The 25,915-nt window shown below is 41.2% G+C and overlaps 1 protein-coding gene across 1 annotated transcript in view; it reads left to right on the forward strand.

Annotated features, from left to right (window-relative positions):
• The window catches only part of EXT2 (exostosin glycosyltransferase 2), a 106,536-nt gene that overhangs the window by 10,878 nt on the left and 69,743 nt on the right, over nt 1-25,915 (forward strand). The window contains exons 4-7 of the mRNA XM_084631674.1: nt 495-611; nt 5,085-5,280; nt 10,114-10,253; nt 11,066-11,159. Of these exons, the coding sequence (XP_084487800.1) occupies nt 495-611; nt 5,085-5,280; nt 10,114-10,253; nt 11,066-11,159 (547 nt within the window). The remainder of the gene's footprint in view (nt 1-494; nt 612-5,084; nt 5,281-10,113; nt 10,254-11,065; nt 11,160-25,915) is intronic.

A 25,915-nucleotide genomic window follows, 5' to 3' on the forward strand; every position in this document is an offset into this window, starting at 1 on the left:
AAGGAATTTAGGATGTAATTCCTCAAACTGAAATGTAGCTATGACAACAGGATCATTAATGACTACAAGTGATCAGGACCATCTCATCCAAAATACACCACCTCTACCAGCCCTGTGCCCCAAAAACCAGTGGAAACACTGGTTCAGTGAAGATTCAAAGAGAAGAGTACCACCTCTTAAATTATCAAAGCTATTCTGGGGCACCCAAACCAGGCTGGTCCTTTGTGGGAGTTTGGTGTCTTTTAGTTCTGAGCCAGTATAACTGCATATTAAAGAAATGTTCACAGTTCCCTTTTGTTTTGTACTGCAGCTGGGATAAGTTAAAATAAACTTTCATGGGAAAGCCGCTGATTAAAGTGCTACAGACACTGACACCTCAAAGCGGAAAAGCCAGCTGATGTGCTAGGCGTGACGACAAAGTACCATGACCTGGAATTTAAACGTAATATCCGATGTGCTCCATTCACAGTCTTTTCATTTCCTTAAACTGTCAGAGCCCTGTTGGCTGGAGGAGGATTCTCCACATGGACCTATCGACAAGGCTACGATGTCAGTATTCCTGTTTACAGCCCTCTGTCTGTAGAGGTGGAGCTGCCAGAAAGGCGACCAGGGTAAGCTGATCCTGGTGAATTGAACTGCTTGCATTCGCTAACTTGTTAAATATGTGGGGTGTTAGCATCTAGATGTAACTTCAGACTTGCTTATGGCACTGGGCAGGTTTGTAAGAAATGGTAATAACAGAAGTGTTGTTATAGGTTTGTGAGTATAAATCCATGGTACACGCACATCTTGAATACTGTGTGCAGATGTGGTCGCACCATCTCAAAAAAGATATATTGGAAGAGGTTCAGAAAAGGGCAACAAAAATTATTAGGGGTATGGAACGGCTGCTGTATGAGGAGAGATTAATCAGGCTGGGACTTTTCAGCTTGAAAAGAGACGACTAAGGGGGGCTATGATAGAGGTCTATGATAAAATCATGACTGGTGTGGAGAAAGTAAATAAGGAAGTGTTATTTACTCCTTCTCTTAACACAAGAACTAGGGGTCACCAAATGAAATTAATAGGCAGCAGGTTTCAAACAAACAAAAAGACGTATTTTTTCACACAATGCACACTCAACCTGTGGAACTCTTTGCCAGAGGATGTTGTGAAGGCCAAGACGATAACAGGGTTCAAAAAAGAACTAGATAAATTCATGGAAGATAGGTCCATCAATGGCTATTGGCCAGGATGGGAAGGGATGGTGTCCCTAGCCTCTGTTTGCCAGAAGCTGGGAATGGGCAACAGGGGCTGGATCACTTGATGATTACCTGTTCTGTTCATTCCCTCTGGGGCACCTGGCATTGGCCACTGTTGGAAGACAGGATACTGGGCTAGATGGACCTTTGGTCTGATCTGATTCTTATGTGCTGGGGATTGGTGGGAGGGATTGCTGTTAGACTATAGGCATGTTCCCTCACCAGTGGCTGTCTGAGACCTATGTAGGTGATACTTACATGGAATGAAGCATAATTCCTTTTGGCTGGCCCCACTCCAGAGATTGCAGTGGTGGTCATCTTCAAATGGGCGTGTTTCTAGTGGAGTTGTGCTGGGATTAAAAATATATAATCATTGTTGATAAAATTTTCAGGCGATATAAAGACTAGAGAAATGGTAAATAATGAGGGTAGAGCAGTTATTCAGAGAAATATGGATTGCCTGGTAAACTGGGCCTATTCAAACAAAATGTTTTCATACAGCCAAATGCAAGATTATACATCTAGGAACAAAGAATGTATGCCATACATACAGAATGGGGGACTATATCTTGGAAAGCGGTGACTCTGAACAGGATTTAGTGGACAAACAATTCAACATAAGCTTCCATTGCAATGCTGTGGCAAAAAAGGAGGGGAAATGCAGCCTTGGGTGTGTAAAAGGGGAATAGTGAGTAGGAGTAGGGAGGGAATTTACTTCTGTATATGGCATTGTTGAGACTGATAATTGGAATACTGTGTCCAATTCTGGTGGTCCACATTTTAAAAAGACGTTAAACTTGGTGAGGGTGCATAAAAGACACAAATAATTAGAAGGCTAGAAAAAGTGACGCACTTAAAGAGCTCATTCTGTTTAGTAGATCAGCAAGAGAGTTGATTAGTATTTGGGTACTTTGATGAGGAGAATTTCTGGATACTAATGGGCTCCTTTAATTTATTGGAGAAAGGCATAACAAGAACCAATGGTTGGAAGTTAAAGCCAGACAATTTCAAATTAAAAATAAAACACACATTTTTAAGTGAGGGTATTAACCCATTGGAACAGACAACCAAGGAAAGTGGTGGATTCTTCATCTCTTAATGTCTCCAAATTAAGACTGGTTGCCTTTTTGGAATATCTATTTTAGTCAAATACAAATTATTGGGCTCAGTACAGGAGTAACTGGGTGAAATCCTTTAGCCTGTAATGTACAAAAGGTCAGACTAGATGATATAACTGTCCTTTTTGGCCTTAAAATCTATTAATCTGATTTTTTTTTTTAATATTGGTGTTCATAATACCTTTTATCTGAGCAGCCGAAAGCACTCGACTATGAAGCCTTACTTACCTGTTTAACAGATGAGTAAACTGAGGCAGTAAACTCAAGTGACTTGTTCACATGTCACAGCAAAACAGATACAGAGCCATGAATATAACCCAGTCCTTTGTGTGATGATCACTCCCTTCACATATGAAATATCTGCTACATCGGGCAATGCTAACAATGATGCATTTTTAACCTGCATATCCTGGGTACTTGAGGCAGCACCCAAGTGGTTAAAGGGATGCTGTCAACTTCAGATCAGAAATTTACCTGGAGTGGCAGTACTCTATGCCTACTCTTCTGCTGACAATGTCAGTGTTTTTACTGTTGTCTTTTGAGGGCTGTAAACCTGAATTATTTTGAATTTCAGGTCACAAACACTAAGGTAAACGACCACTGCTCAAGGTTGTTCTGCAATCTTCATGTACGTGTTTTTCTCTTAACGTGCCTGCTTCAAATATTCTTGTATATGAACAATGCAGTGACACTTAAGTGAATCCAAGTTGGCATTTGATAAATTGTTACCTTAAGCACAGAGGGAAAGAACATCATGTTCCCATATTGGAAACAAAATGCATCTGGTAGACCTCATCATCTATGGTTTCTCTCTTTAGTACAGACTTCTTCATAGTTCATGTCCACATGATCAGCCAGGTGGCGTGGCTGGTTGCAGTGCACCAGAGAACAGATGTGTATCTGGGAGCAAGTGCCTCAGTCACCGATTTAGTGAATATTTTGGAATCACCATGTATCATTGCACACTGATACTTATTGGCAGAGGTTGTTGGCTACAGCTTGGGTAGAGTGCCATCTGGTGGTCAATCATCATTAATGTAAGTTTAAAAACAATTGGTCACATGAATTTTATTTTTCTTTTGTGGTGGCAGTGGGGGAAAAATGACAAAAGAAAGCCAGTCAAAATTCAATCATAGGTTGGTAGATACAATTATATACCATTATTCTAAACTATCAGGCTTGGTATACATTAGGATTTTACATCCATTTATAGTAAGACTTGGATCACAGGGTTTTAGTGTCATGGGATGTTAACAGTGTTATGCCAGAATTTTGGTATTAAACCATTAAAGCATAAAAATGATCGACCTTATGCAACTTCAGGCTGGCCATTGCCATTATTAGCACTTACCAACAGCTGTGCTGGCTTGTAAGGTAAATTTTATTTTTGTTTCATTTAAAGAGCTGAATTGAGAGTTTGATTTAGTTTCTTTATAGTTTAGTTCCTAAAACAGAGTTTTACATTCAGTGATGCCAGGAGTAAATATTCCAGCAAGCCTCTGCAAGTTACAAAAATAGCATTACAAAGAAAAAAGTTCATGTAACTCAACTGTCTAATTGGAGCAGCCAAAACTGCTGGTGTGGAGATGGTAAGGTGGGTAGGTAGGGCAGAGTTCAGCTTTATAAAGTGTGCTTCAGAGCTGTATAGTTTTTTTTTTTAAGCCAGCCATCAAGTGGAGGGAAATTGGAATCCTAAATAGAGGCCTCATATTTCCTGAGTTTTCTGGGCAGCATGGGGGAAGGCACATACTGTGTATTTCCTTGCATCAGACATAGTGGAGTAGTCCGTGTTAACTGATTTTTTTAAATGAAGGATCAGAATAAATTTTAGCACTGTGTTTTTGGTGCAGTGTGCTGTACTCCTGCATGAATGAGCTGCACAGCTTAAAGCCATGAACAGCTAAATTGGGACTATATCCCTGCATTTTTGACCTCAGCTGTTAAAGAACATTTTTGAATATGTTGGTATTAAAATAAGTTATTTAGCATGTTAGCAATTTACATTATAAATATAAATTTGTTAGTCTCAGCAGAGGTCAATGGCTGAATGGGCCCATGATGCTGAACTCTGACTTCTATCCTATAAGTGGTCCTACCAGGATAACACAAAGGCACAAGACTGAGTCAGTGAGGAGAACTTGTCTAACTACTGCCCTTACTATATCTATTTCTGTGGATCAACATAGGGTGCCAGGGCTGTCAGCACTTTTCACCCATACAAAATTAACTAAAATGCTTACAAGCAGAAGAACCTAGCATCAGTCATCCTAAGTGTTCTAGGTTCTTTATAATAAAACAGTAACATTATGTAAAAATATAACCAAGTGAACACATAGTGCAATAGTCTTACATCAGAGGCTTTCTCAGTATGTTGCAAAGTTATTTTTGTTTCAGTTTATGAAACAGATGAAGAGTACACTTTTCAAGACATAAAATTTACAATAATCTGTACATCACTCTGAGCTGCTTATCTCTTACTTCCTGTTGTCCATGCAATTATAATTAAATCTGGCCAAATCTTAATTATGCTGTATCAGTTAATAACTCCTTCCAACTCTCATCCTGTTCTCTTCCCAAACGTTGGAGGGAAAAAGCTGAGTTTTGTGGTGTGTCAAACCGGTAAGTAAATCTGGACTTCGCTGTGCCAAGATAGAAGGAAAATGCGTTCCAGAATTTTTAGAGAAAACTCCTGGAAATGTCAGGTCACCTTGGTTCCACTTTTCAGTCCTCGTAGGTACTTCATCCTGTCATCCCAGATGGCTCTTCACCCAGAATACCGTTCTGACTTGGAGGCTCTTCAGGCTGAGAACGGAGAGTCTGTGCTGGTCCTGGACAAGTGCACAAATCTGTCAGAGGGAGTTCCTTCTGTTCGTAAACGTTGTCACAAGAACCAGGTCTTTGATTACCCTCAGGTGCTTCAGGTAAGGCTGCTTAACCTGCATAGCCCCACAGACCCAATGATGCTTAACTTAGCAGAGAGTTTTTGTTTAGTTTATATAGCACGCTTCCTTAATTTTCAGTGAAATTGCTGGAAGAATTTGAAAATGAAAAGTCCATTTAATTAAACTGAGTGTTGTATACTTAAAGTAAATTATATTCTAATTTACAGTTAAATACTCATTGAACTTGAAGGACCAAAGTGTGTTATGAACTTGAAGGAATTAAAGGGGTTGGCAGTTTAGTGTTTGAAAAACAATACCACACAGTGCCCTGTGTACCCATGACAAAGTGAGAAGATTTGACAGCATGCAGCTATGGAAACATCTAGGAGAAATGTGTTTGATGGCCTTGGCCCAACTTCCAGAGGGCTTTTGGTGTGTCAATGAAGATAAAACCAGATAAGCTTTCTCAGACTCTTGTTTTCTGGCAAGCCCCGAAAACAGAGTAGAAGTACTTTAGCATGCAGTGTGGTAAAGCCAACTATACCTTTGGCCAGTTGGGGAATATTCCAATGTACTCCATCTCTGGCCCCGAGCATGTAATCCATCTTTGAACTTCAACAAATTACGATAAAACAACAAATGCACAGTAGAAAAACAAATTTTCCTCCAGTTTTATGTTTTGTTGGAAAGATGTTTAAACTTCCAAGTGGAGGAGGGTGAGAGGAAGGGAAGAGTTCTGATTTGTAAACCTTTATCCAGAAGAGAAAATGATTTCTCTTTACTTTGCTTCTTTAATGTAGACTGTATCATTCAAGGATAGCAGGTGAGGGATATAATATTTTTAACTTGAGAGCTGACACATGCAGAGATTGTTAAAATACTTTCCCTTGCAGAGCCCTGCATCTCCCTTTGGAATGTCTGGCTGATAACAGCAATGATACGAGGAGATATATTTATAGTAACTTTTGTCTAGACAGAAAAAATGGTTATCTGGGCAGATGGGCATGTGTCCACATCTGGGGCTCTTTTCTTATTTCCCCAGACCTGCCCAGAGTCTTCCACCTGCTGCCTTGTGATCTATCGAGTAGGTGTTTTCAGCCCCGCAACCTGAAGCAAATACTCACCAACAACCACATACCACACAACAGAACCACTAACCCAGGAACTTATCCTTGCAACAAAGCCCGTTGCCAATTGTGCCCACATATCTATTCAGGGGACACCATCACAGGGCCTAATAACATCAGCCACACTATCAGAGGCTCGTATACCTGCACATCCACCAATGTGATATATGCCATCATGTGCCAGCAATGCCCCTCTGCCATGTACATTGGTCAAACTGGACAGTCTCTACGTAAAAGAATAAATGGACACAAATCAGATGTCAAGAATTATAACATTCATAAACCAGTCGGAGAACACTTCAATCTCTCTGGTTACGCAATTACAGACATGAAGGTCGCTATCTTAAAACAAAAAAACTTCAAATCCAGACTCCAGCGAGAAACTGCTGAATTGGAATTCATTTGCAAATTGGATACTATTAATTTAGGCTTAAATAGAGACTGGGAGTGGCTAAGTCATTATGCAAGGTAGCCTATTTCCTCTTGTTTTTTCCTACCCCCCCCCCCAGATGTTCTGGTTTAACTTGGATTTAAACTTGGAGAGTGGTCAGTTTGGATGAGCTATTACCAGCAGGAGAGTGAGTTTGTGTGTGTATGGGGGTGGGGGGGATGTGAGAGAACCTGGATTTGTGCTGGAAATGGCCCACCTTAATTATGCACATTGTAGGGAGAGTGGTCACTTTGGATGAGCTATTACCAGCAGGATAGTGAGTTTGTGTGTGTGGTTTTTGGGAGGGGGGTGAGGGGGTGAGAGAACCTGGATTTGTGCAGGAAATGGCCCAACTTTATTATCATGCACATTGTGTAAAGAGTTGTCACTTTGGATGGGCTATCACCAGCAGGAGAGTGAATTTGTGTGGGGGGGTGGAGGGTGAGAAAACCTGGATTTGTGCTGGAAATGGCCCACCTGATGATCACTTTAGATAAGCTATTACCAGCTGGACAATGGGGTGGGAGGAGGTATTTTTTCGTATTCTCTGTGTATATATAAAGTCTGATGCAGTTTCCACAGCATACATCTGATGAAGTGAGCTGTAGCTCACGAAAGCTCATGCTCAAATAAATTGGTTAGTCTCTAAGGTGCCACAAGTACTCCTTTTCTTTTTGTGTTTTAAAATGTGTTTTGCTCCTTTTTCCTCCACCCTCCCCAAAACAGTCTGAGATTTGATCCCAGCACATCCTTTCCTGCACTCCCTTTACTGTCATCTTATTAAACAGACTCCTGGGTTGCTAATGCATCCTGTTTTGCAATCTTCTCTTGGCTGAGATTTTAGGACAGCTCAGTACTGTCCTGATATGAACGTAGGTTTCACAGCTTTGTTGGGAAGCAAGTGAGGGGACAGCAAAGACTTTTAATTCCGAGTTCTCATATTTAACTGCCCCGCTACAGAAAGCAAATTGGATGCCATGAATAGTCTCATATGAATATTGTACCATTGTACAAGGCACTGGTGAGACCTCATCTGAAATTCTGTGCATTTCTGGTGCATTTCTGTGTTCAAGAAAGAAGACTTCAAACTGGAACAGGTGCAGAGAAGGGCGACTAGGATGACAGAGGAATGGAGAACCTACCTTACAAGAGGAGTCTTAAGGAGCTTGGTTTGTTCAGCCTAACAAAGTGAAGGCTGAAGGGAGATCTGATTGCCCTCTATAAATACAAGAGAGGGATAAACACCAGGGAGGGAGAGGAGTTACTCAGGTTAAGGGTCAATGTTGACACAAGAACAAGTGGATATAAGCTGGCCACCAACAAGTTCAGGCTCGAAATTAGACACCGGTTTCTAACCATCAGAAGAGTGAAGTTCTGGACCAGCCTTCCAAGGCAAGTTGTGGGAGCAAAAAACCTAGCTTGTTTCAAGACTGAGCTTGATAAATTTATGGAGGGGATGGTATGGTGAAGTTGCCTACAGTGGCTCATGGCCCATCCACAACTATTAGCAAATATCTTCAATAGGAGAGATGTGTCACTAGATGGAGAAGGCTTTGAATTAATATAGAGAATTCTTTCCTGTGTGTCTGGTGCGTGGTCTTGCCCACATGCTCGTGGTCTAACTGACTGGAATATTTGGTATTGGAAAAGAATTTTCCTCCGGGTCAGATTGGCAGAGACCCTGGGTTTTTTGCCTTCCTCTGCAATGTGGGGCACAGGTCACTTGCTGCTTTGAATTAGAGTAAGTGGTGGATTCTCTGTAACTTGAAGCCTTTAATCAAGATTTGAGGACTTCAGTAGCTCAGCCCAAAGTTATGGGCCTATTACAGGAGCGGATGAGTGCGGTTCTGTGTCCTGTGATGTGCAAGAGGTCCGACTAGATGATCATGATGGTTTCTTCTGGCCTTAAAGTCCATATGCCTCTTCACATACCGTGTTCTTTCTGTTGTCTTGGGCTCTTGGTTAATAGATTCACTAGATCCTTTCTTAATAAATAAATAAATAAATCTATAAACAATTTTTGAGTGACTTTTTTTGGAACTAGAGAAAGCTTCCAGACTGACAGCCCCGGGGAACAAAGTCCGGTTAGTGCAGTATTAATACAATAGCAGCAGCAGCTCAAGCTTCACCAGTGCTGCCTAGCCAATGTACCTCACCCCTGCCCTGCAAAGGCCACTTATAAGGTGAAAGAATATTTCAGCCTTCATGTCCCACTTGGTTCTCTGTTTCTCTGCTTTTGTTGCCCACCAACTTGTCAATTAATGCCAATGGGAATGGTGGTTTCTGTGGATACTGTCTTCTGGAAGCTGGATTGTAAACAGAAAACTTACTAATATCCTGAGCTAGTTTTGAACCAGTGACCTAGAGGTGAAAAATCTTTGTCTCACTCCAGTCCCTGAACCAGTTCCCCAGCAAAAATAACTGATGTTTGTTTAACGAACAGCGTTATATAGTACTATTTTTTTCTAATGCATATATCAACACAGGGCAAATTGTTTCTCAGAGTGTTTCCACTGACATTCCAGAGCATTTATATATTGTATCAGCTGAATAACCATGATTAAGGCTTCAGTTTTGTCATGGTATTTTTAGTAAAAGTCATGGACAGGTCACGGACAATAAACAAAAATTTACCGAAGCCGTGACTTGTCCCTGACTTTTAGTAAAAACATCCCTGACAAAATGGGGAGGGAGGAGGGTCCAGCACCCTGCCCCGCTGCATGAAGTGGCTGGGAGTTGTGGCTCCCCACCCCGACCCAGTTGCTGGGAGCTGTGTGGGGATCCCCCACTCCCCTGAAGGGCCGAGAGCTGTGGGGGGGCCCCCGCTGCCTGTGGCAGCTGGGCTGCTGCGGGAGGGTCTCCTACTGCCAGCTGTTGCTGGGCTGCTGGGGTGCCCCAATATCATGGAGGTTTCTGGAAGTCATGGATTCCGTGATGTCTGCGACTTCCATGACATAATCGGAGCCGTAATCATGATCATAGTCAGCCATTAAGATGTTAGATTTGTAAAGGGTTTGGCATTCTTTTGTCTTTCCTGATGGATTAAACTTCTGACATGAGGTCACTAAAACACAAGATGGAAAAGTCCTATGAGTTCATCCAGTCCTCATTTTTCACCTTACACCCAGTGGAGAATAAAGTTGCACATTTATTTTGAATCCGATGATAACTCAGAACATGATGATGGCAGAGAGCAAACTTGAGTGGTGATTTCATTAAACCTGTATGTTCAGAGGGGAACGAATGTATAAATTAAAGGGATGTAATATTTGTTCCCTTTTTCATCTTCGTTTTCTGGTTGCTATTCACTGACAGGAAGCCACATTCTGCATTGTTCTGCGTGGTGCTCGCTTGGGACAAGCTGTGCTAAGTGATGTACTTCAGGCTGGCTGTGTCCCTGTTGTTATTGCTGACTCCTATATTTTGCCTTTCTCTGAAGTTCTGGACTGGAAGAGGTTCGTACTTATTGGTTTGCACCCTCCGTAAATTCAAACCACTTGAAACCTCACAACCTAGAAGTGAAGGAACAGAATATGCAGGGGGCTGCATTGAGAATGCTGAAAACAGGGCAGTTGAAGTCCACCCTATGGATGTATTCAAGCATAGGAAGTAATGGAGCAGGAAAATGAGGGGACAAAAGGAGGGTGGTGAGCAGCACAGACTATCCAGTTCTTGGTATTGGATTTCCTGTTTCTTGCAGCTCACGATATTCATCTATAGAACAAAAATTATTGGCCTTTTCACACTTGTATTTGCACGCAAGCTGTTTAAATTCACTTCTAGCAGTTTACACCTCCCAAACCCCTGTGAGGCAAAGAAGTATCCCCGTTTTACAGGTGTGAGTAACTGAGTCACAGCAGAGATTTTGTATACATACAAATGTACGCACTTAACACTCTTTTCCCCTAAATGATTTATTCAGAATTACACCAAGTCATTGATAGAGCTGGAATTAGAACACAGGAATTCTTGGCTCCCAGTCCATACTTAATTCATTAGACCACACTCCTCTATGTAGCCACTTGCAGCTGCTCTTCTGCAAATGCACCCCACAGAGTTTTTGGGTATTTCCTTTAGGCTGAGCAGCTGGAGTCACGAAGAAATTTCCCAATGGTCTAGTATTGAATAATTAATTGCATTACAGGGACTTATGCTTTCCTCTGAAACCTCTAGAGCTTAGCACGTTATGATACCAATTTACATGGACTATTGGTATGTTCTCATATGGCATTTTTATACTTTTTTCCCTTCACTTTTTTGCATTTAGAGCCTCTGTTGTGATACCTGAAGAAAAGATGCCTGAAATGTACAGCATTCTGCAAAGCATTCCCCAGCGGCAGATTGAGGAGATGCAAAGACAGGTAAAATAGCCTGAATATAGCATTTAAATCGATTCATGAGTTCATATGTGTCTACTGCTTGTGTATGTGTGTGAAGTGTGGTTGGGAGTAGAAGCATTCTGCATACTCTCATATTATTAAAGTTCAGTTCATTCAGCTTGCTGATTTTTTGCACTAAAAATACAATAACTAACATTTATATAATGCTCAGAATACTTAAATACTGAATATGCAAAGATAATTTTATCCATCTCTGGCACAACTAAATCTGCTGGAGAGCAGCTGTTTAACAGTACTACAGTGTAGTTTAGGTCAGGAATGTAAGAACACTGCATATGATTGCAATTGTAGAAGAACGCTTGAGTAGGCAGAATTCAGTTACCCACACTGGAATTTCTCCGGCATGCTATGTTAACATCTATACTCTTGTGAAAGATGTTATGGGATCTTCAGTGCCCACAATGGTCAGGGTCTCCCGAACATGGACTGCGTAAATACTGTGAAAAGTAAAACTGAGGTCCAGACCACCTGTTCATTAAAGATCCCATGGTACTTTCCACAAGAGCAGGGGTGCTTACCCCAGTAGCTGGCCAAATTCCACTGTAAGTAATTTCACTTTACTCTATGTTCTCCCTGCTTTCTCAGTACAGAGTGATGATCAAATTCCTGCAGAGTTCAGTTTTATTCCTCTTCTCTTGCAAGTTAAGAAAAAAAGAAAAGGAGTACTTGTGGCACCTTAGAGACTAACAAATTTATTTGAGCATAAGTTTTCGTGAGCTACAGCTCACTTCATCGGATGCATTCAGTGGAAAATACAGTGGGGAGATTTATGTACACAGAGAACATGAAACAATGGGTGTTACCAAATGCACTGTAAGGAGAGTGATCACTTAAGATGAGCTAATACCATTACAGTGTGTATGGTAACACCCATTGTTTCATGTTTTCTGTGTATATAAATCTCCCCACTGTATTTTCCACTGAATGCATCCGATGAAGTGAGCTGTAGCTCTCGAAAGCTTATGCTCAAATAAAGTTGTTAGTCTCTAAGGTGCCACAAGTACTCCTTTTCTTTTTGCGAATACAGACTAACACGGCTGCTACTCTGAAACAAGTTAAGACAAGTTTCTGATAAAACCACAGTGCAAATTTGTAGCTTCCTGCTCAACCATCGCTAAATTCATTGAAGTGAGAGAGTCATGAATTCTGCTGACCCTACATATGTCCAGATCTATAAATATACTTCGAAATCTTTGGATGAAAGGTGGTAGTTAAATGCAAAATGCTTTATGTACGTTAATTACACAAGCTCATCTCTGTAAGATAGATGTTATACCTGTTTTACCAGGGGAAAACAGAGGCATAGAGAGGTTGTGATTCATATAAGGTCATGGAATGAATTGAGCGGAGCCAGGAATATAATCAACTCAGTTTTCAGTTCAGTCCAGTAGATGATATTGCCTGTTTGGCACAGATTGTTAGTGTCCATAATACCAGATACTTACTCTGACCTGAGCATTCTCATGCAGGTGTGTGTGTCAGTGACTCAGCTGAGCAGATCAATAAAATTGTTGGCTGTAGGCAGATTGTGGTAAAGTGGCTGAGCATCTTGGAGAGGACTTTGGCTATAAAATTAACATGTACAGTAGGGTTCAAACATAACATTGTTTGCATGGTGTTTTGAATATGTAAAGTAGAATTACATTTTGGAGGCATTGGGAAAGAAGGATATTTGCATTTCACAAATACGTTTATGTAAGGTGTTTCTGTCACCCTTGTCACTGAGTGCCTCACAGTTATTGATGTATTTAGTCTTACACCACCACTGTGGGTAGAGAAGTACTGTTATCCCTCTTTCACAGATGGAGAACTAAGGGACTTGTTTAAAGTCATATAGGATTTCTCTGGCAGAGCAGGAATTGAACCCAGGCCTCTGGAGTCCCAAGTTATAAGCTTAGCCACAAGGCCATCCTTCCTCCCTCATGATACTTGTAAATATCAAGGAGAGGAGAAAATGTTTGTGGTCCAAGAGGTATAAGTAGGAGTAAGGAGATGAAATTCAGAAATAGGAAATTTAAGATAAATATCAGAAAATATTCCTTATGGTGAGATTTTTAATATGTGGAATAGTCTCTCCAAGTAATAGAAGTCCCATTGTTCAAGTCACTTGTAACTACACAGTGCTGGAAGCTATACTGTATGTAGGGCCTTACTAAATTCACGGCTGTGAAAAACTTGTCATGGACCATAAAATAAGCACTCCCCTATGAAATCTAGCTATTGGAGGGGAGTGGGAGGGGTAGGGCTGGGGGCAGCCGAGCCAGGGGCTCCTACTGTTCCCCAGGCTCCAGCTGCTAGTCCCCAGGCTGGGGAGGAATGGGACTTACTCTTACCCTGCACAGTTGCTCTCGGGGGGGAGGGGAGTGAGACCCACCTCTGGGTACCTCCCCCTGCTGCAGGAAGCTCCACAGCTGGGCTCACAGAAGTGAGGGTGGCAATCCCATGACCCCCTCTACAACAGCTATGCGCCCCCACCTCCACCCCCCCACAACCCTCTTTTAGGTCAGGACCCCCATGATTACAACACTGAAATTTCAGATGTAAGCATCTGAAAATGTGAAATTGACTAATTTTCAAATCCTATGGCCATGAAATTGACCAGAATGGACCATGAATTTGATAGGGCCCTAACTATATGGATCCATTCTGCATGTCCTGGCGGAAAGAATAGACTAGACAACTTAATCTTCCATTTCCTTCATGTCTAATTTCTATGACTAGTTTAACTTGTATGCAGAACAGAAGCCTTTGCAAGTATCACAGCAGCCAACAGAGGTTTCCATTCCCTTTTTTCACCCCACTCCAGTTAATTACTATGGCTGTGTTATCTTGAGGTCAACTGCCAGAGATTTGTACATATTCACAACTCTAATAGGTGCTAAAAACAGCACCTATTACAGTTGTTAATATGTACACATGCCCCTATATACGTATGAAATCTTTGCCAGCTACTTTGAATTAAAATATATTTTAAAAAAAAGTTCCTTAGAATGTCTGAGCTGCCAATGTAAAATACTCCATATTCACCACAACCCTTATGCATTTTAGTACCCAGCACTTGTGTGCTATCTCCAATTTTATCCTTCCCTACCAAGTCAAGTTAGTGTTTGGTTGGAAAGGATCAGTGACGTTTGATATGGAGTTTTCTGGCATATAAATGGTCTGCACTAGCCATTGTTGTAAGTTCCAGAGCAGTGGTCCCCAACCTTTCTTGTGGGAATAGCAATATACTGTTCCCACAAGATGATGATGATAATAATAATAATAATAGCACAGAAGACTGTGGCAGGGCACCTGACACCCCGCCGCTGAAAGGCTGCCGATGAGAAGCGGCAGCAGCCAGAAGCATTGCTGCTGAAATGCCGCCGAGAAACGGCAACGCTTCTCGGTGGCATTTCGGCGGGGGGGTGTCCTGTGGGCGCACAAAAATGCCCCGGCGGGCGCCATTGCATCCACGGTCACCGCGTTGGGGACCCCTGTTCCAGAGTATCACTGACCATTTTAGAGCTTCTCTTATTCCTCATTCACGCCAAACTACTCATATACTTTGATTCTTCTTCACAGTTGCTGAGCTATACTGTGGACAGCATCCATTGTTCTACTTTCACTTTCCCTGTGCCACAAGTCAACAGCAACATTGTGGCAGAATAGTGAGGAGGGAAGAGGGGGAAGGACAGGGAGTGTGTGTGATAGGAGTATGGCAGAGAGGAGGAGTGGAGGGTGAGAGATGAAGGTGAGGAAGAGGGAGAAAGATTGAAGTAAGGGGAAGAAGAAGAGCAGAGTGAGGAAAAAGGAAAGGAAAACACACCACCTCCATGGCTACCGCTAAAACCATCCCTTATGAAACCTCCTTCCTCAGGACAAATCTGTTTTTCACTTTGTAATTTGTAGGGTAAACAGACTTCCAGAGTCCTTCTGATTTTTTTTTCTTTTTTTTGGTCTGCAGATTCGTTTAGCAGAATATTGTATGTCTTGAAAATTTATGTGCTACTGATATCATAAATCCCAACTCATTGCCCCAAATCCAGCAAACACAGATAAACTCATTACTACCTAGGACTGGAATTTAAGGATAACGTTCAAGGTGGGGGGAGAGGGGAGTGCCAGAGGATGTGGGAAGGTTTTTTTTTCATTCCCCTGCTTTGTTTTTTACATTAGAAATTAAGGTATTATCTACTCTGATGATGATCACTTGTGTTGGGAAGAGTGAAGAAGCTAAAAGCTGACACAACTGAGGAAAGGGATTTATTTTAGTCATACTATTAAAACTTTTAAAATGTGTTTTAACACTTAGGAAGAGAATGTCTTTGTTAAAGGTACAACCCCCTGACCCGTTCAGCTAATATATGAGCTTATGCTGCACCCCCTTCAAAATTCTGTAAGAGATCCACTTAGAGAGCTAAAGAAGACCAGACTTGAGATTTGTGTTGCCCTGAGGCAAAAACAGTCAGAAAAAGTTAAATAAACATAACCCCACACCTTTTCAGGCCTCCTTTATGCTCTGTTTAAAAAAAAAGACGAAAAAAAGACAAGCCCAATTTTGAAAAGAAATTGTGAGTCATTTTAGAGTGAGTTTTCAATGTTGGCTTGGGAAGTGCTATTCCCAGAACAAATAATGTATGAGCAATACCACTGTAGTTTTTCTAGCTCATATCCCCCCCATGCCTCAAGCTCTCCAGGTCAAACAAAACTGAAGACACTAGCATATGCATAAATCAGTGACTTATTTTACTGTCACATTAAAACATGAGTGGCTAGTGTGTCTGACCCCTTCCCCTTCCTATTTAATGTGCTTCTTTGGCTCTTCTCTTTAAAGAGGACTTTGTGGAGTAATTTCAGCCCTTATCAGTTTGCTGACAGCTATGAGCCTTCTGCTGGCTCCAGGCAGTGAGTGCAGGCGTGTGAAACTTCTCATTCTTACACTGAAATGGTCCTGGACAAAGTTTAATCAAAAGGATTGTATGGATTTTTTTTTTTTTTTTTTTGCAGGGTGAGGCACATATAGGAGGTACGATTGTTAGCTGTAATTGGTCGATACTGAGAGAAGTGTCTATTTCCAGCCAAACTTAATTTCAATATTTGGACACTCATAGAGGGAGGAATGAGGAAGAGTGAGCTTCCAAAGGGCTGTTTTTTATCTTGTCATTTGAAATGTAGTTCCAGGATATATTGGCTCTGCCATTTGTAGAGAGCAGCAAGGCAGCTCTTAAGGGTGCATGGTTTGGTCTTAAAGCTTTTTTTTTTTTTTTTTTTTTTAAAAATTGACTTCCAGCTTTATATCTTTCCTTGATGGAGAGCAACTTCTGTCTCAGGGCTCTTTAGAATCATCGTTATCGAATATAAAAGCTTTCATCCATCTGCCATATGTAGAATTTTAGGGAGTGTGATTAGAGAGGCTAACCCCACTTTAATCCTCCCAGAGTGCTTCCATGGAACCCTGGGTCCTCCATAAATGTCAGGCATGGACAGTTTGCCATCTTATCAGCTGCACTGGAGTTAGCTCCAGCCCCCTTCTCCCTCTTGGTCTGTTGCAGCAGACAGCAGGGGAAAGGAAAAACGATTACCTGGCTTATTGCCAGGAGCACTAAGGGAGTAGCAGAATCCTTGGCATTCACTGATCAGAATTTTTTTGTGTCGCTTGAAAACAGCACCCTTATCCTAGATTCTTCCTATTCCTACCCCCATCTTTGCCTTCCAGAAAGAAGCAAATTGTCTTCATATTACTTATGGAGCGGAACAATCTCCATGCTACAACATATGGGATAGTTGAGAAGTCCCTGAGAGCAGGAAGCACACCACTGAATGATTTTATGGATCAGAGCTATGTTTTATTAGAATTGGAGCTAGGCAAATTTCTTTGGATGAATAGGTTATTAGTTGAAAAATGCAGTTGTGGTCAACTCAGAACTGTTTGTGAACTTGATATGAATTAAACAAATAGTTCAGGCCAAACATTTTTTTGGGTGCTTGGGAGGAGGTAGATTCACAAAGAGAGTGTGGTACCATCCTATAATTCCTAGCCCAGTTAGACCTGAACTTTTAAGAGAGTAATTACGCTAACTTAAGTCAACCATTCCACTTTAAACTAGTGAAAATGCTGCTGTGAATCTGGACATCTTACTACCAAAGCTTGGAAGGTTGCTGCATGCCAATTCCTAGTCAAGGGATATCTTGGACATACAACAGTTAAATGCAGATTATCCAAATCTGAAAGTTCAGGATTTCTTCCAATTGAGAATATTTTGCACTGTTTGACTGAAGCAGCTGGTTGCAGACTAACAGAGTGTTTATGATCATCTGGTCCTGGTGCTCAACCCAGTTTCCACTCTGTTTCCCCTCTTCTGTTATTTGGACTGTACCACAGTTCTCTTGCCCAAATCCACAACCTGCCTACTAATTGAGATCATTGTAAAATTAGTGTTTACCTATACAATAAAAACATTGCATTTTTATAGCATTTTCTATTTAAGGTTCGTAAAGGCAGTAATTTAAATCCTTCAGAGCTGCTATGGGGTATTTATATAACATATAAATGTGTAAGGCATACACAAATAATTTATTTACACAAGGTCAGACTGATAGTCCAATGGAACCTGGGATTCCTGACTCTGAGTCTTCTGCTTTAACCACTAGATCATGTTTCCTTATACAGTAAGAATGTTTGGTTTTAAATTACAAAGTTTTTAGGTGCCCTATAGTGGCACTCAATCTGCTCCTGGATAGTTTTCATATATGTTTGTTACCTTTTTGACTTGTTGGATAGCAGTTGTGCAAGTCAACCTTTTGGATACATTTTCTTGAATGCCACATGGCTTTTTCAGGGATGAAATAGCCAGCAGTTGAGCAGCTACCACTGCATAAATTACAGAGCAAGTGGAAATAGTGCAGCTGTTGTGAACTAACTTCTAGTGTTGACACAACTCTTTGGAACCTGTTCCATCTCCTGCCTGATGTCACTGTAAGAGTTTGTGTACCCTCCAGCTGTCAGTGTTAGGAATGCATTGTGGTGCCCTTAGATTCTGAAACAGCCATGATGTTCTTTTTCTAGTTTTACCTTTTTTTAGCTGCTAATTTTGAACATCCTTTAGACATGGGAACAGAACTTGGATGTGTCATTAAAAAGGTTTTGTTTTAAGTGACTCATTTTTAGAGATGTTCAGAAATAGTAGTTAACAGGAGAGCTACATGTTCCATTTGCTTCTAGGATGGAGTTTTGAATATGTTCCAGGCTGAAAGAAATGCTTTCAGTAACTACCTAACAGCTGTTTTGTGGTCTAGATAAAATTAATTTTATCTCCAACTACTTTCTTGCTGGACAAGTTTGTACATCACATGGCACCATCGCATTTGGCAGTAATTGACGCCCTGGTTCTCAGCCTCAGCAGAGAGGCAGAAACTGATTGGGCCATGAAGGGTGAAGTACTTTTGCACCCTGAGAGATGGTTTCATTTGCTCAAGGTATGGGGGAAGCTGGGTAAAGAATTTCAGACTCCAAGGCTGTCACTCCAGTGGCTTTCACCAACACGGGTGTCACTAAAATATGTGTTTGTAGGTGGAGCTTGCAGCAACTCCTATGGCTTTTTAATGGCTTCCATTGTGTGTGTTTATACATATATAAAAATCCATATTTCACAGTTAACATAACATAATAAACAAAGGGGATAAACATGCCTTATGGAATATGGCTTGTGCTCTGAAATAGGAGTGTGCTGTTTTTTTGCAAGTTACAACATTGCAGTAACCGGACACATTTTTTTCGTTACTGCAAAATGCTGGTCTTTCATGTGTGTGATTGGCACTGGGCTTGTTTTGTGTTTAACCTCTCCTGTCAAGGGAATTGAAACTTCCATTCTCCCGGCATTAGTATGGCAGTCATGGGAAATCTCAAACAAGATGGATCTTATTGCAGCAGTTGACACAAGTTGTGCTTTTATTTATTTATTTTTGATGTTGGATACTGATTAAAAGTTTCCAAGCATCTTTTAGCCATGTTATAAAGCTAGCCAGTAGAGAGCTGGGCAGCTGCTGACCAGGGGAGATGCTAGCGGACACTGGACAAGATCACAGTGGGAAGCATCGGTGTGTGTAACTCAGAAAGCTGGGAAAGGTGTAAACAGATCCCTAATTTAGCTGCAGAGTGGGCTCTGCAAACACTGTTTTATTGGCCAGTGGCTCCTGCTTTACTAACCTCTAACCTTTACAATACTCAGAGGTGCTGCCCACCCGCCAGCCTTGCCTTTGAACCACTCTTGGCTCCTGCCACCTCAAAGGCTTGCAGTCAGATTCCTGTGTTTTGCTGGGGACCTCACCTCTCAGCAGGATGTCTACAGCAGAGAAAACTGATCTACCCTTAGAACATAGACATATTTGAAGGCGATACCCCCGAGACTTGAAACCTATTGCTTTGTGTTTCAGGAGATGTCCATCACTTTTCAAGAAATGTGGCTGAACCTCCCCTTCCCTTTCCCTCTCCTTTCACTGGGTAGTCATATAACATTTGAATGTTCCTGCAATTGTATACCCATGACTGATTTTTGTTCTTCTCTTGACTATTCCTGCCTTTGTAACAGTTATAGCAGAAATCTGGATTGTCATAATTTTGGTTGTGTGTGGTTAATGGAGAGGGAATTTTCAAATTTTCAAAGCAGAGACTAATCTTATTGTGTAGTTATAGTCAAAATGGCTGTTTAAAATGGCATTGTATAGGTTTATATCTGTCCTTTCTCAATGACTGCCTATTCGACTAAAAGGATCAGTCAACATTGCAACCTCATCTGCGATCTGAAAAATCAAGCTGTGTTCACTTCTGCCTCTTAGACCTTCACCAGTGTATCTGACAAATATGATTATCCATAAGGCAGACTAGAGTCCAGCTTGCTGTCCTGTAGTTGTATTTATGGTGTCTACAAAAGTAAACCCTTGTTTGCTGTAAATTAGGACTATATAAGGTGAAAACCCAACAGGAGCAAAGATGTTCAGAAAATAGGGTCTGTATCTGCATACATACTCTTCAGAGTATAAGTGCACTTTAACTGTTTTTTCCCTTTACACCATTTAGTTTTGTTTTGTTCTTCTTCCCAGGGGGTCCTTCTGCATGTTTTGGCCCCATTCCCCTCAACCAGAAGGCTCTATGTTTTTGGGTCCTTTACTGGCTCTGTGACTGGAACACATTTATGCTGCTGATCTGGGACGGAGATGCTAAGTTTGTGTCAGTCAATCTTCCTGAGTCTGAGACTGCTGTATCTGCCTCTTGCAGGAGCAGAGAGGAGAGCTGGGTTTCAAAGTGCTATTCCATGCAGTACTCGCAGCAGAGTGTTTGCAATGGGGGTGTCACAGTAGATCCAACTTATGCAGGATTCCCCGGACACTCTGTTCTTCTCTTCTGTCCTCCATGCCCCCATTCCCAAAACTAGTCTGACATCCCCAGGGTGGGAAACACTGCCTTAAATCCTAGTATGTTGGCAGTATATTAGGGATCAAGATACTCTTGGATTTAAGGGCCACAAAAGTGCAGCTGTCTCATGGGACAGCATGGAAACCCTTCTTCCTGTCAAATAGTAGTTTTGTGTGTAGTGTAGTTGCAGCTGGATTTTGAGCAAAGTGATGCTATTGTGAACTAGCAAAAGTGAGATGAGACTTGAGGATGAAAACTTATGAACAAAACAAACATGATAGAGGAAAGACTTGGTAAATCTAATCCTTAACAGAGATCTGCTTGATGTAGTGCATCATTTTGGTATCTGAGTGTCAAATGCATGCATTGCTGTAATTATACCTTGTGAACTACCACAGCCAAAATGTGAGGCAAGGACCCAAGAAAAATCATAGTGCAAGAAACTTAAGGTGATGTGGAATTCATATCTTGCTAGCACTAACATTTCCCTTTAACCTCAGCTCCAGGAGTCAGCATTTGTGATGTCAGAAGTTTACCGCAATAAAACTGAGAACTCCTAGAAGTCTGCTCCCAGGCGACTAGTATCTTGAGGGTCAGACTAGCATTTTGAACCCTGACCTCTCCATCTCTGAGCATTGACAACTATCCCAAAAAAAAAAGGCAGTGGTAAAGATTTGGTTTCGTCTCTTCGTTCTGTTTCTGAAGAGGCCAAATATACTTGTTTAATCCATGATTACAATGACTGCAGTGTAGATTGAAAGCAGATATTGGATTAGATTATTAAATACATTGAGAGAATTTTATCAGGTCAAATTAAAATGAAACTGTACCTAGTATTAGCACCAACACCCCTCCACCTCCCCCGGTATTGAGTCACCTTATAAAAATATCTGGATTAGAATGTCCCTGGTTCTCACCTAAATCTGCTCAATGCTTGTGACGTGTCTTAGCCAGTGTTTCAGATGGATTTAGGTTGTAGGGGTGGCAAGAGGGGCCATGGATTATTTTGCATCTGCTCTTACCCTGTGATATACATTGTCATAACTAGCATTTCTGATGCCTAAGGCAAGAAACCAAACAAGTACATTTGTGACTAATGAAGGACAGTTGAGAGGTAGGACAATATTGATGTATATTTGTGTCCTGTTCAGCCTACACAAGCTGCTTGAAATAAAGGATTTTTACCTCCATAGGCCTCTCATGTGGTTAGGTAATGTTAAATAAATGCAATCTACTTCTGGCTTCGTGAGGTCCTGGGACTTACGCAGTTCAGCACAATTGGGAAATGGGAGGAGGAGTAGATGATGAATAGAAATAACGTTAAAATATTACGTTAAACATATAAGAAAATGTAGTAAGGTATATATTTCTACAAGTCACTCTTCTCTGTTCACTCTTCACTGGTTTGTCAGAAACCCAAACCAGGTTAAATTATGGTTTGGCCTTTATTTCAGGTGATGTGGAACCGAATGACTTTTTTTTTTTTTAAATCAAAGTACAACTCCCCCATTTTAAGCACTCACTCACTTTAGAAATCTTGTCTGTACAGTACCTGTATAATAGCCTTGAGAAATAGATCGCTCTTGGAAACTAGTCACACTCAAAGTTGAGCGAAGCAGGTTGTAAAGACACTTTTTCATATTTTATAGAAGATGAACATAAATATTTTAGAAGCTGTTTTTGGTCAGGAAATACAGCATGAGTTTACCAATACTCCATTGATTTAATAGGTCTAATGTTAACACTCCTATACATGGGAAGAGGCTTTAATTTTTTACTTTCAGCCCAAATTTTCAAAAGTGACTTAATTTTTGGTGCCTCAATTTTTGGGCAACCAAATTAAGACACCTTAAAGGGGCCTGATTTTTCAGGAAGTGTTGAGCTACCTGCTAAGTAAGCCAAAACTGGCTAATCACTTTTGAACATTTAGCCTACATTCTTTTCTGTTTCATACAAACTCTTTGTCCCATTGGGAAAATCAATGGGATGTAAATTCCAAAGTGTCTAAGTCGTTTCTGAAAATAGGATATAGGCTCCTAAGACACTTAAGCACTTTTGAAAATTTTACCCTAGATCTTTATCCCCCACTGTAAACTACATATTGTTGAATGACCCAAAATTGTGCAGTCTCCAGTAAATTTCTCTCAAGCCCTGCCTAGCAGAGGAAGCAAAAAATGATGCTGATCGTAACTGAAGCATTTGGAAGGTTTTCCCATGGAGCTGAATACAGAGAAACTGATTCACATGCTGGCAGTAAGGAATTCATCAGCACAGCAAGCTAGTCATAGATAGAGAGGGACATCCAGTATGGGGGATTGAGAAATAGCAGCTTAAACACTTGAATGTGGGAATGTTCTGTGGGTCCACATGGTATGGTTGGAGGCAGCTTGGAACAAGATAGAGCATCGCATGCTAGGATTTATAGTCCCTGAGGTCTCTGCTTCGTTATTGAAGATGTGTGGCTTCAATTAGTTCTACTTTATGTAAATTTTGAGTCTGAAAGGCCTCTCTGGGCAAGCTTCCAAATGAACCTTCAGCTGGGCGAAATTTTGCATGTTACTTTGTGCCACCCTGAAAGAGTCTGTCTGCTCATGGTACCATAAGAACAGCCATAGTGGGTCAGACCAAAGGTCCGTTTAGCCCAGTATCCTGTCTTCCAACAGTGGCCAATGCCAGGTGCTTCAGACGGAATGAGCAGAACAGGTAATCATCAAGTGATCTATCCCCTGTCATCCATTCCCACCTTCTGGCAAACAGAGGCTAGGGACACCATCCCTGCCCATCCTAGCTAATAGCCACTGATGGACCTATCCTCCATTAACTTATCTAGTTCTTTTTTTAACACTGTTATAATCTTGGCCTTCACAACATCCTCTGACAAGGAGGTCCACAAGGCTTACTGTGCGTTTTGTGAAGAAGTATTTAGCAAAGGACCAGAGAGTTGCAGTTATCAATTACGGTAGTAACACTGGTTAGCTAAATTATAGGTTTTGAAGTTTTGGAATTTTACAAATAACAGGAGGGAAAATGTTTTGTCCTTTTATAGCAGTGTTTCTCAATCTTTTTGATACCAGGGACAGGCTTGTTGCCTTCCTAAACAATGTAAGGGAGATCTCAGGGACTGGCGATTGAGTAACACTGTTCTTCTATAGGACCATCCATCCAAGGATTTCAACGTGCTTTACAAACAACTGAGCCTCACAACACTTCTATGAGATGGGGATTGCACATGTTGCACAGATGGGAAAACAGAAGCACAGAGTTTAAGTGAATTGTATAAAGTTAAACAGTGAATAAATGGCAGAGCCAGGAATAAAACTGAAGATACCTGGCTCCCAGTGTAGCCTCTAGGTTACATGCCTTCCTATTACCAGAGCTTCCCGAGCCTACCTGGTCACGGAGTAAAAAGTTTATTTGAAAAAACACTGTGGGATGGAAGTGGGTATCTGAACCTATACCATACAAAAGGAAAGCAGTTAAAGTAGAGTAACCTCAGTCAGTGTGAAAATGGTAACACTTCAAGGCCTCATAAACCTTTTCAAGTGTGGAACTTCGGGAGCACTTGGCTCCTGCAATGGAATAAAATCTTACAATAGCATGGCGCCTGACCTAGAGGTTGGGAGAAGTGGTGCTTTATGGGCAGTTAACTTTTATTGCTTTCTTCCAAATCTCTTTTCTGTTGACTTTCCCCATTCTCACCAAACTGGGTGGGTAACTGATAGAAACCTAGAAGCTTCCTTTCAGGGAGCATATTTCTCCCTGCCGGCATACGCACCCCCTTGATTTGTACCATACAGTGCTCCTTTCCTGATGCCCAGTGTTTTTCTTTTATCAATGTAAGCAGAAGGTTTGCGTTGATCTGTCTTGTACTCTATGTCGGAGCACCATTAGTGGCATTAACACTAGGTCTTGTAAACATTATATGAATGGACTGTGTAACCTGATACTATGTTGGCTTGTAAAGAGCTTGTAAAGAGACGCTGGGCCCCCAAGTGTGTTTATTTCTAAGAAAAATAACACCTTGCTTAAATAAATGTTACTTTTAGTGAGAGGGCTACCTTCTTGTTGCAGGCTGCTATCTCTTTTTTCTTGTGAAATTAGCTGTAAATGCTTCTGTCCCATGCTCCTCATCTATTAAAGTGATGTGTGTATTGGTACCTGGAACACCTTGTGTCTCTGCAGTCCACTTGACCAAAGTTGTAAGGCTGCAGCCAAGTAGAAGGAAATCATGGGTTTGGATGCTTTGTGTCATCTTACTAAAGGGATTCCGAGAATAAGTATTTATGAGCAACACATTGGAGTGGTGCCTTTCTTTTTTGCTTTGTAACTATTTTTTCTTGAATTTGCTAGGGGCTTGATTTATTCTCCATCTTACAAATATTGCTTCCACTACTAGATATACTACAAAAATTGCTTTCTCAACCCACCCCCCAAATAATTCTGTACGAATTGGATGTTGGGTCCTTTTCATAAAGAGATCACTTCAGTCTTTTTCTTTTTTAAATATATATTTTAAGCAACTTTAGGTGGGAAATGCTGGAATTGACAGCTTAGCAGAATGTCAGCAATGATGGTGAAAGCTTCCTCTACACTGATGAGGGAACAACTTTTGGTTTACAGAGATCACAACTTGCGGGGAGGGAGAGAGAGAAGAGAGTTCAGTCCCCATCGTTCGTTCAGTCTTTGGTTACTTTCCTGGGACTATGAACAAGGATGGCAAATGATATTAGCTGCAGTGGTGTGTTTTGTAAAATGGATTGTAGCTATTGGACTGAGACTATTTCATATAGGTTACTGAACAGCCATTTATTGATAGCAGCTTAGCTGGCAACCTAAAGGCTCTCTAAGTCATTCTCCATTCATTGGGCCATCCAGTCTCTTAAATTTGAATGTTCTGCTGATTGGTGGAGCTAGACTCTCTGGCAGAGGTTCTCTTGTTTTTCCACACTGGATCTGTCCAGGATCTCTTGCCCATTTAGCAACATGGGAAAGTCAGGGTGGTTGCAACTCCTGGTCACCTGTTCGTGATCCCCTGCAGGTTACAACCCCCTAGGTTGAGAACTCCTGGACTAGTGTCAGTTCTCCATTGTACTTTTAACAGTAGTTTTAAATGTCTATTTGAGCCTAATTTATGTAGTTAAAGTTGGTGATTGTCTAGGCACCAGCATTTAGGTGGGAAAGACTAGCACAGGGTTAAATTGAGAATGCTTTAGAGAATCCTTGAAGTGCTCCTGCTTTCATCCATATATGAATAAGTTCCCTTTCATAGCTGGCATCATGGCACATTTTGAAGATTGTGGGTATTTGGGCTTGGTTATTGTTA

Source organism: Lepidochelys olivacea (genome assembly GCF_965140295.1).
Source record: "Lepidochelys olivacea isolate rLepOli2 genome assembly, chromosome: 6".
Taxonomy (NCBI): domain Eukaryota; kingdom Metazoa; phylum Chordata; order Testudines; family Cheloniidae; genus Lepidochelys; species Lepidochelys olivacea.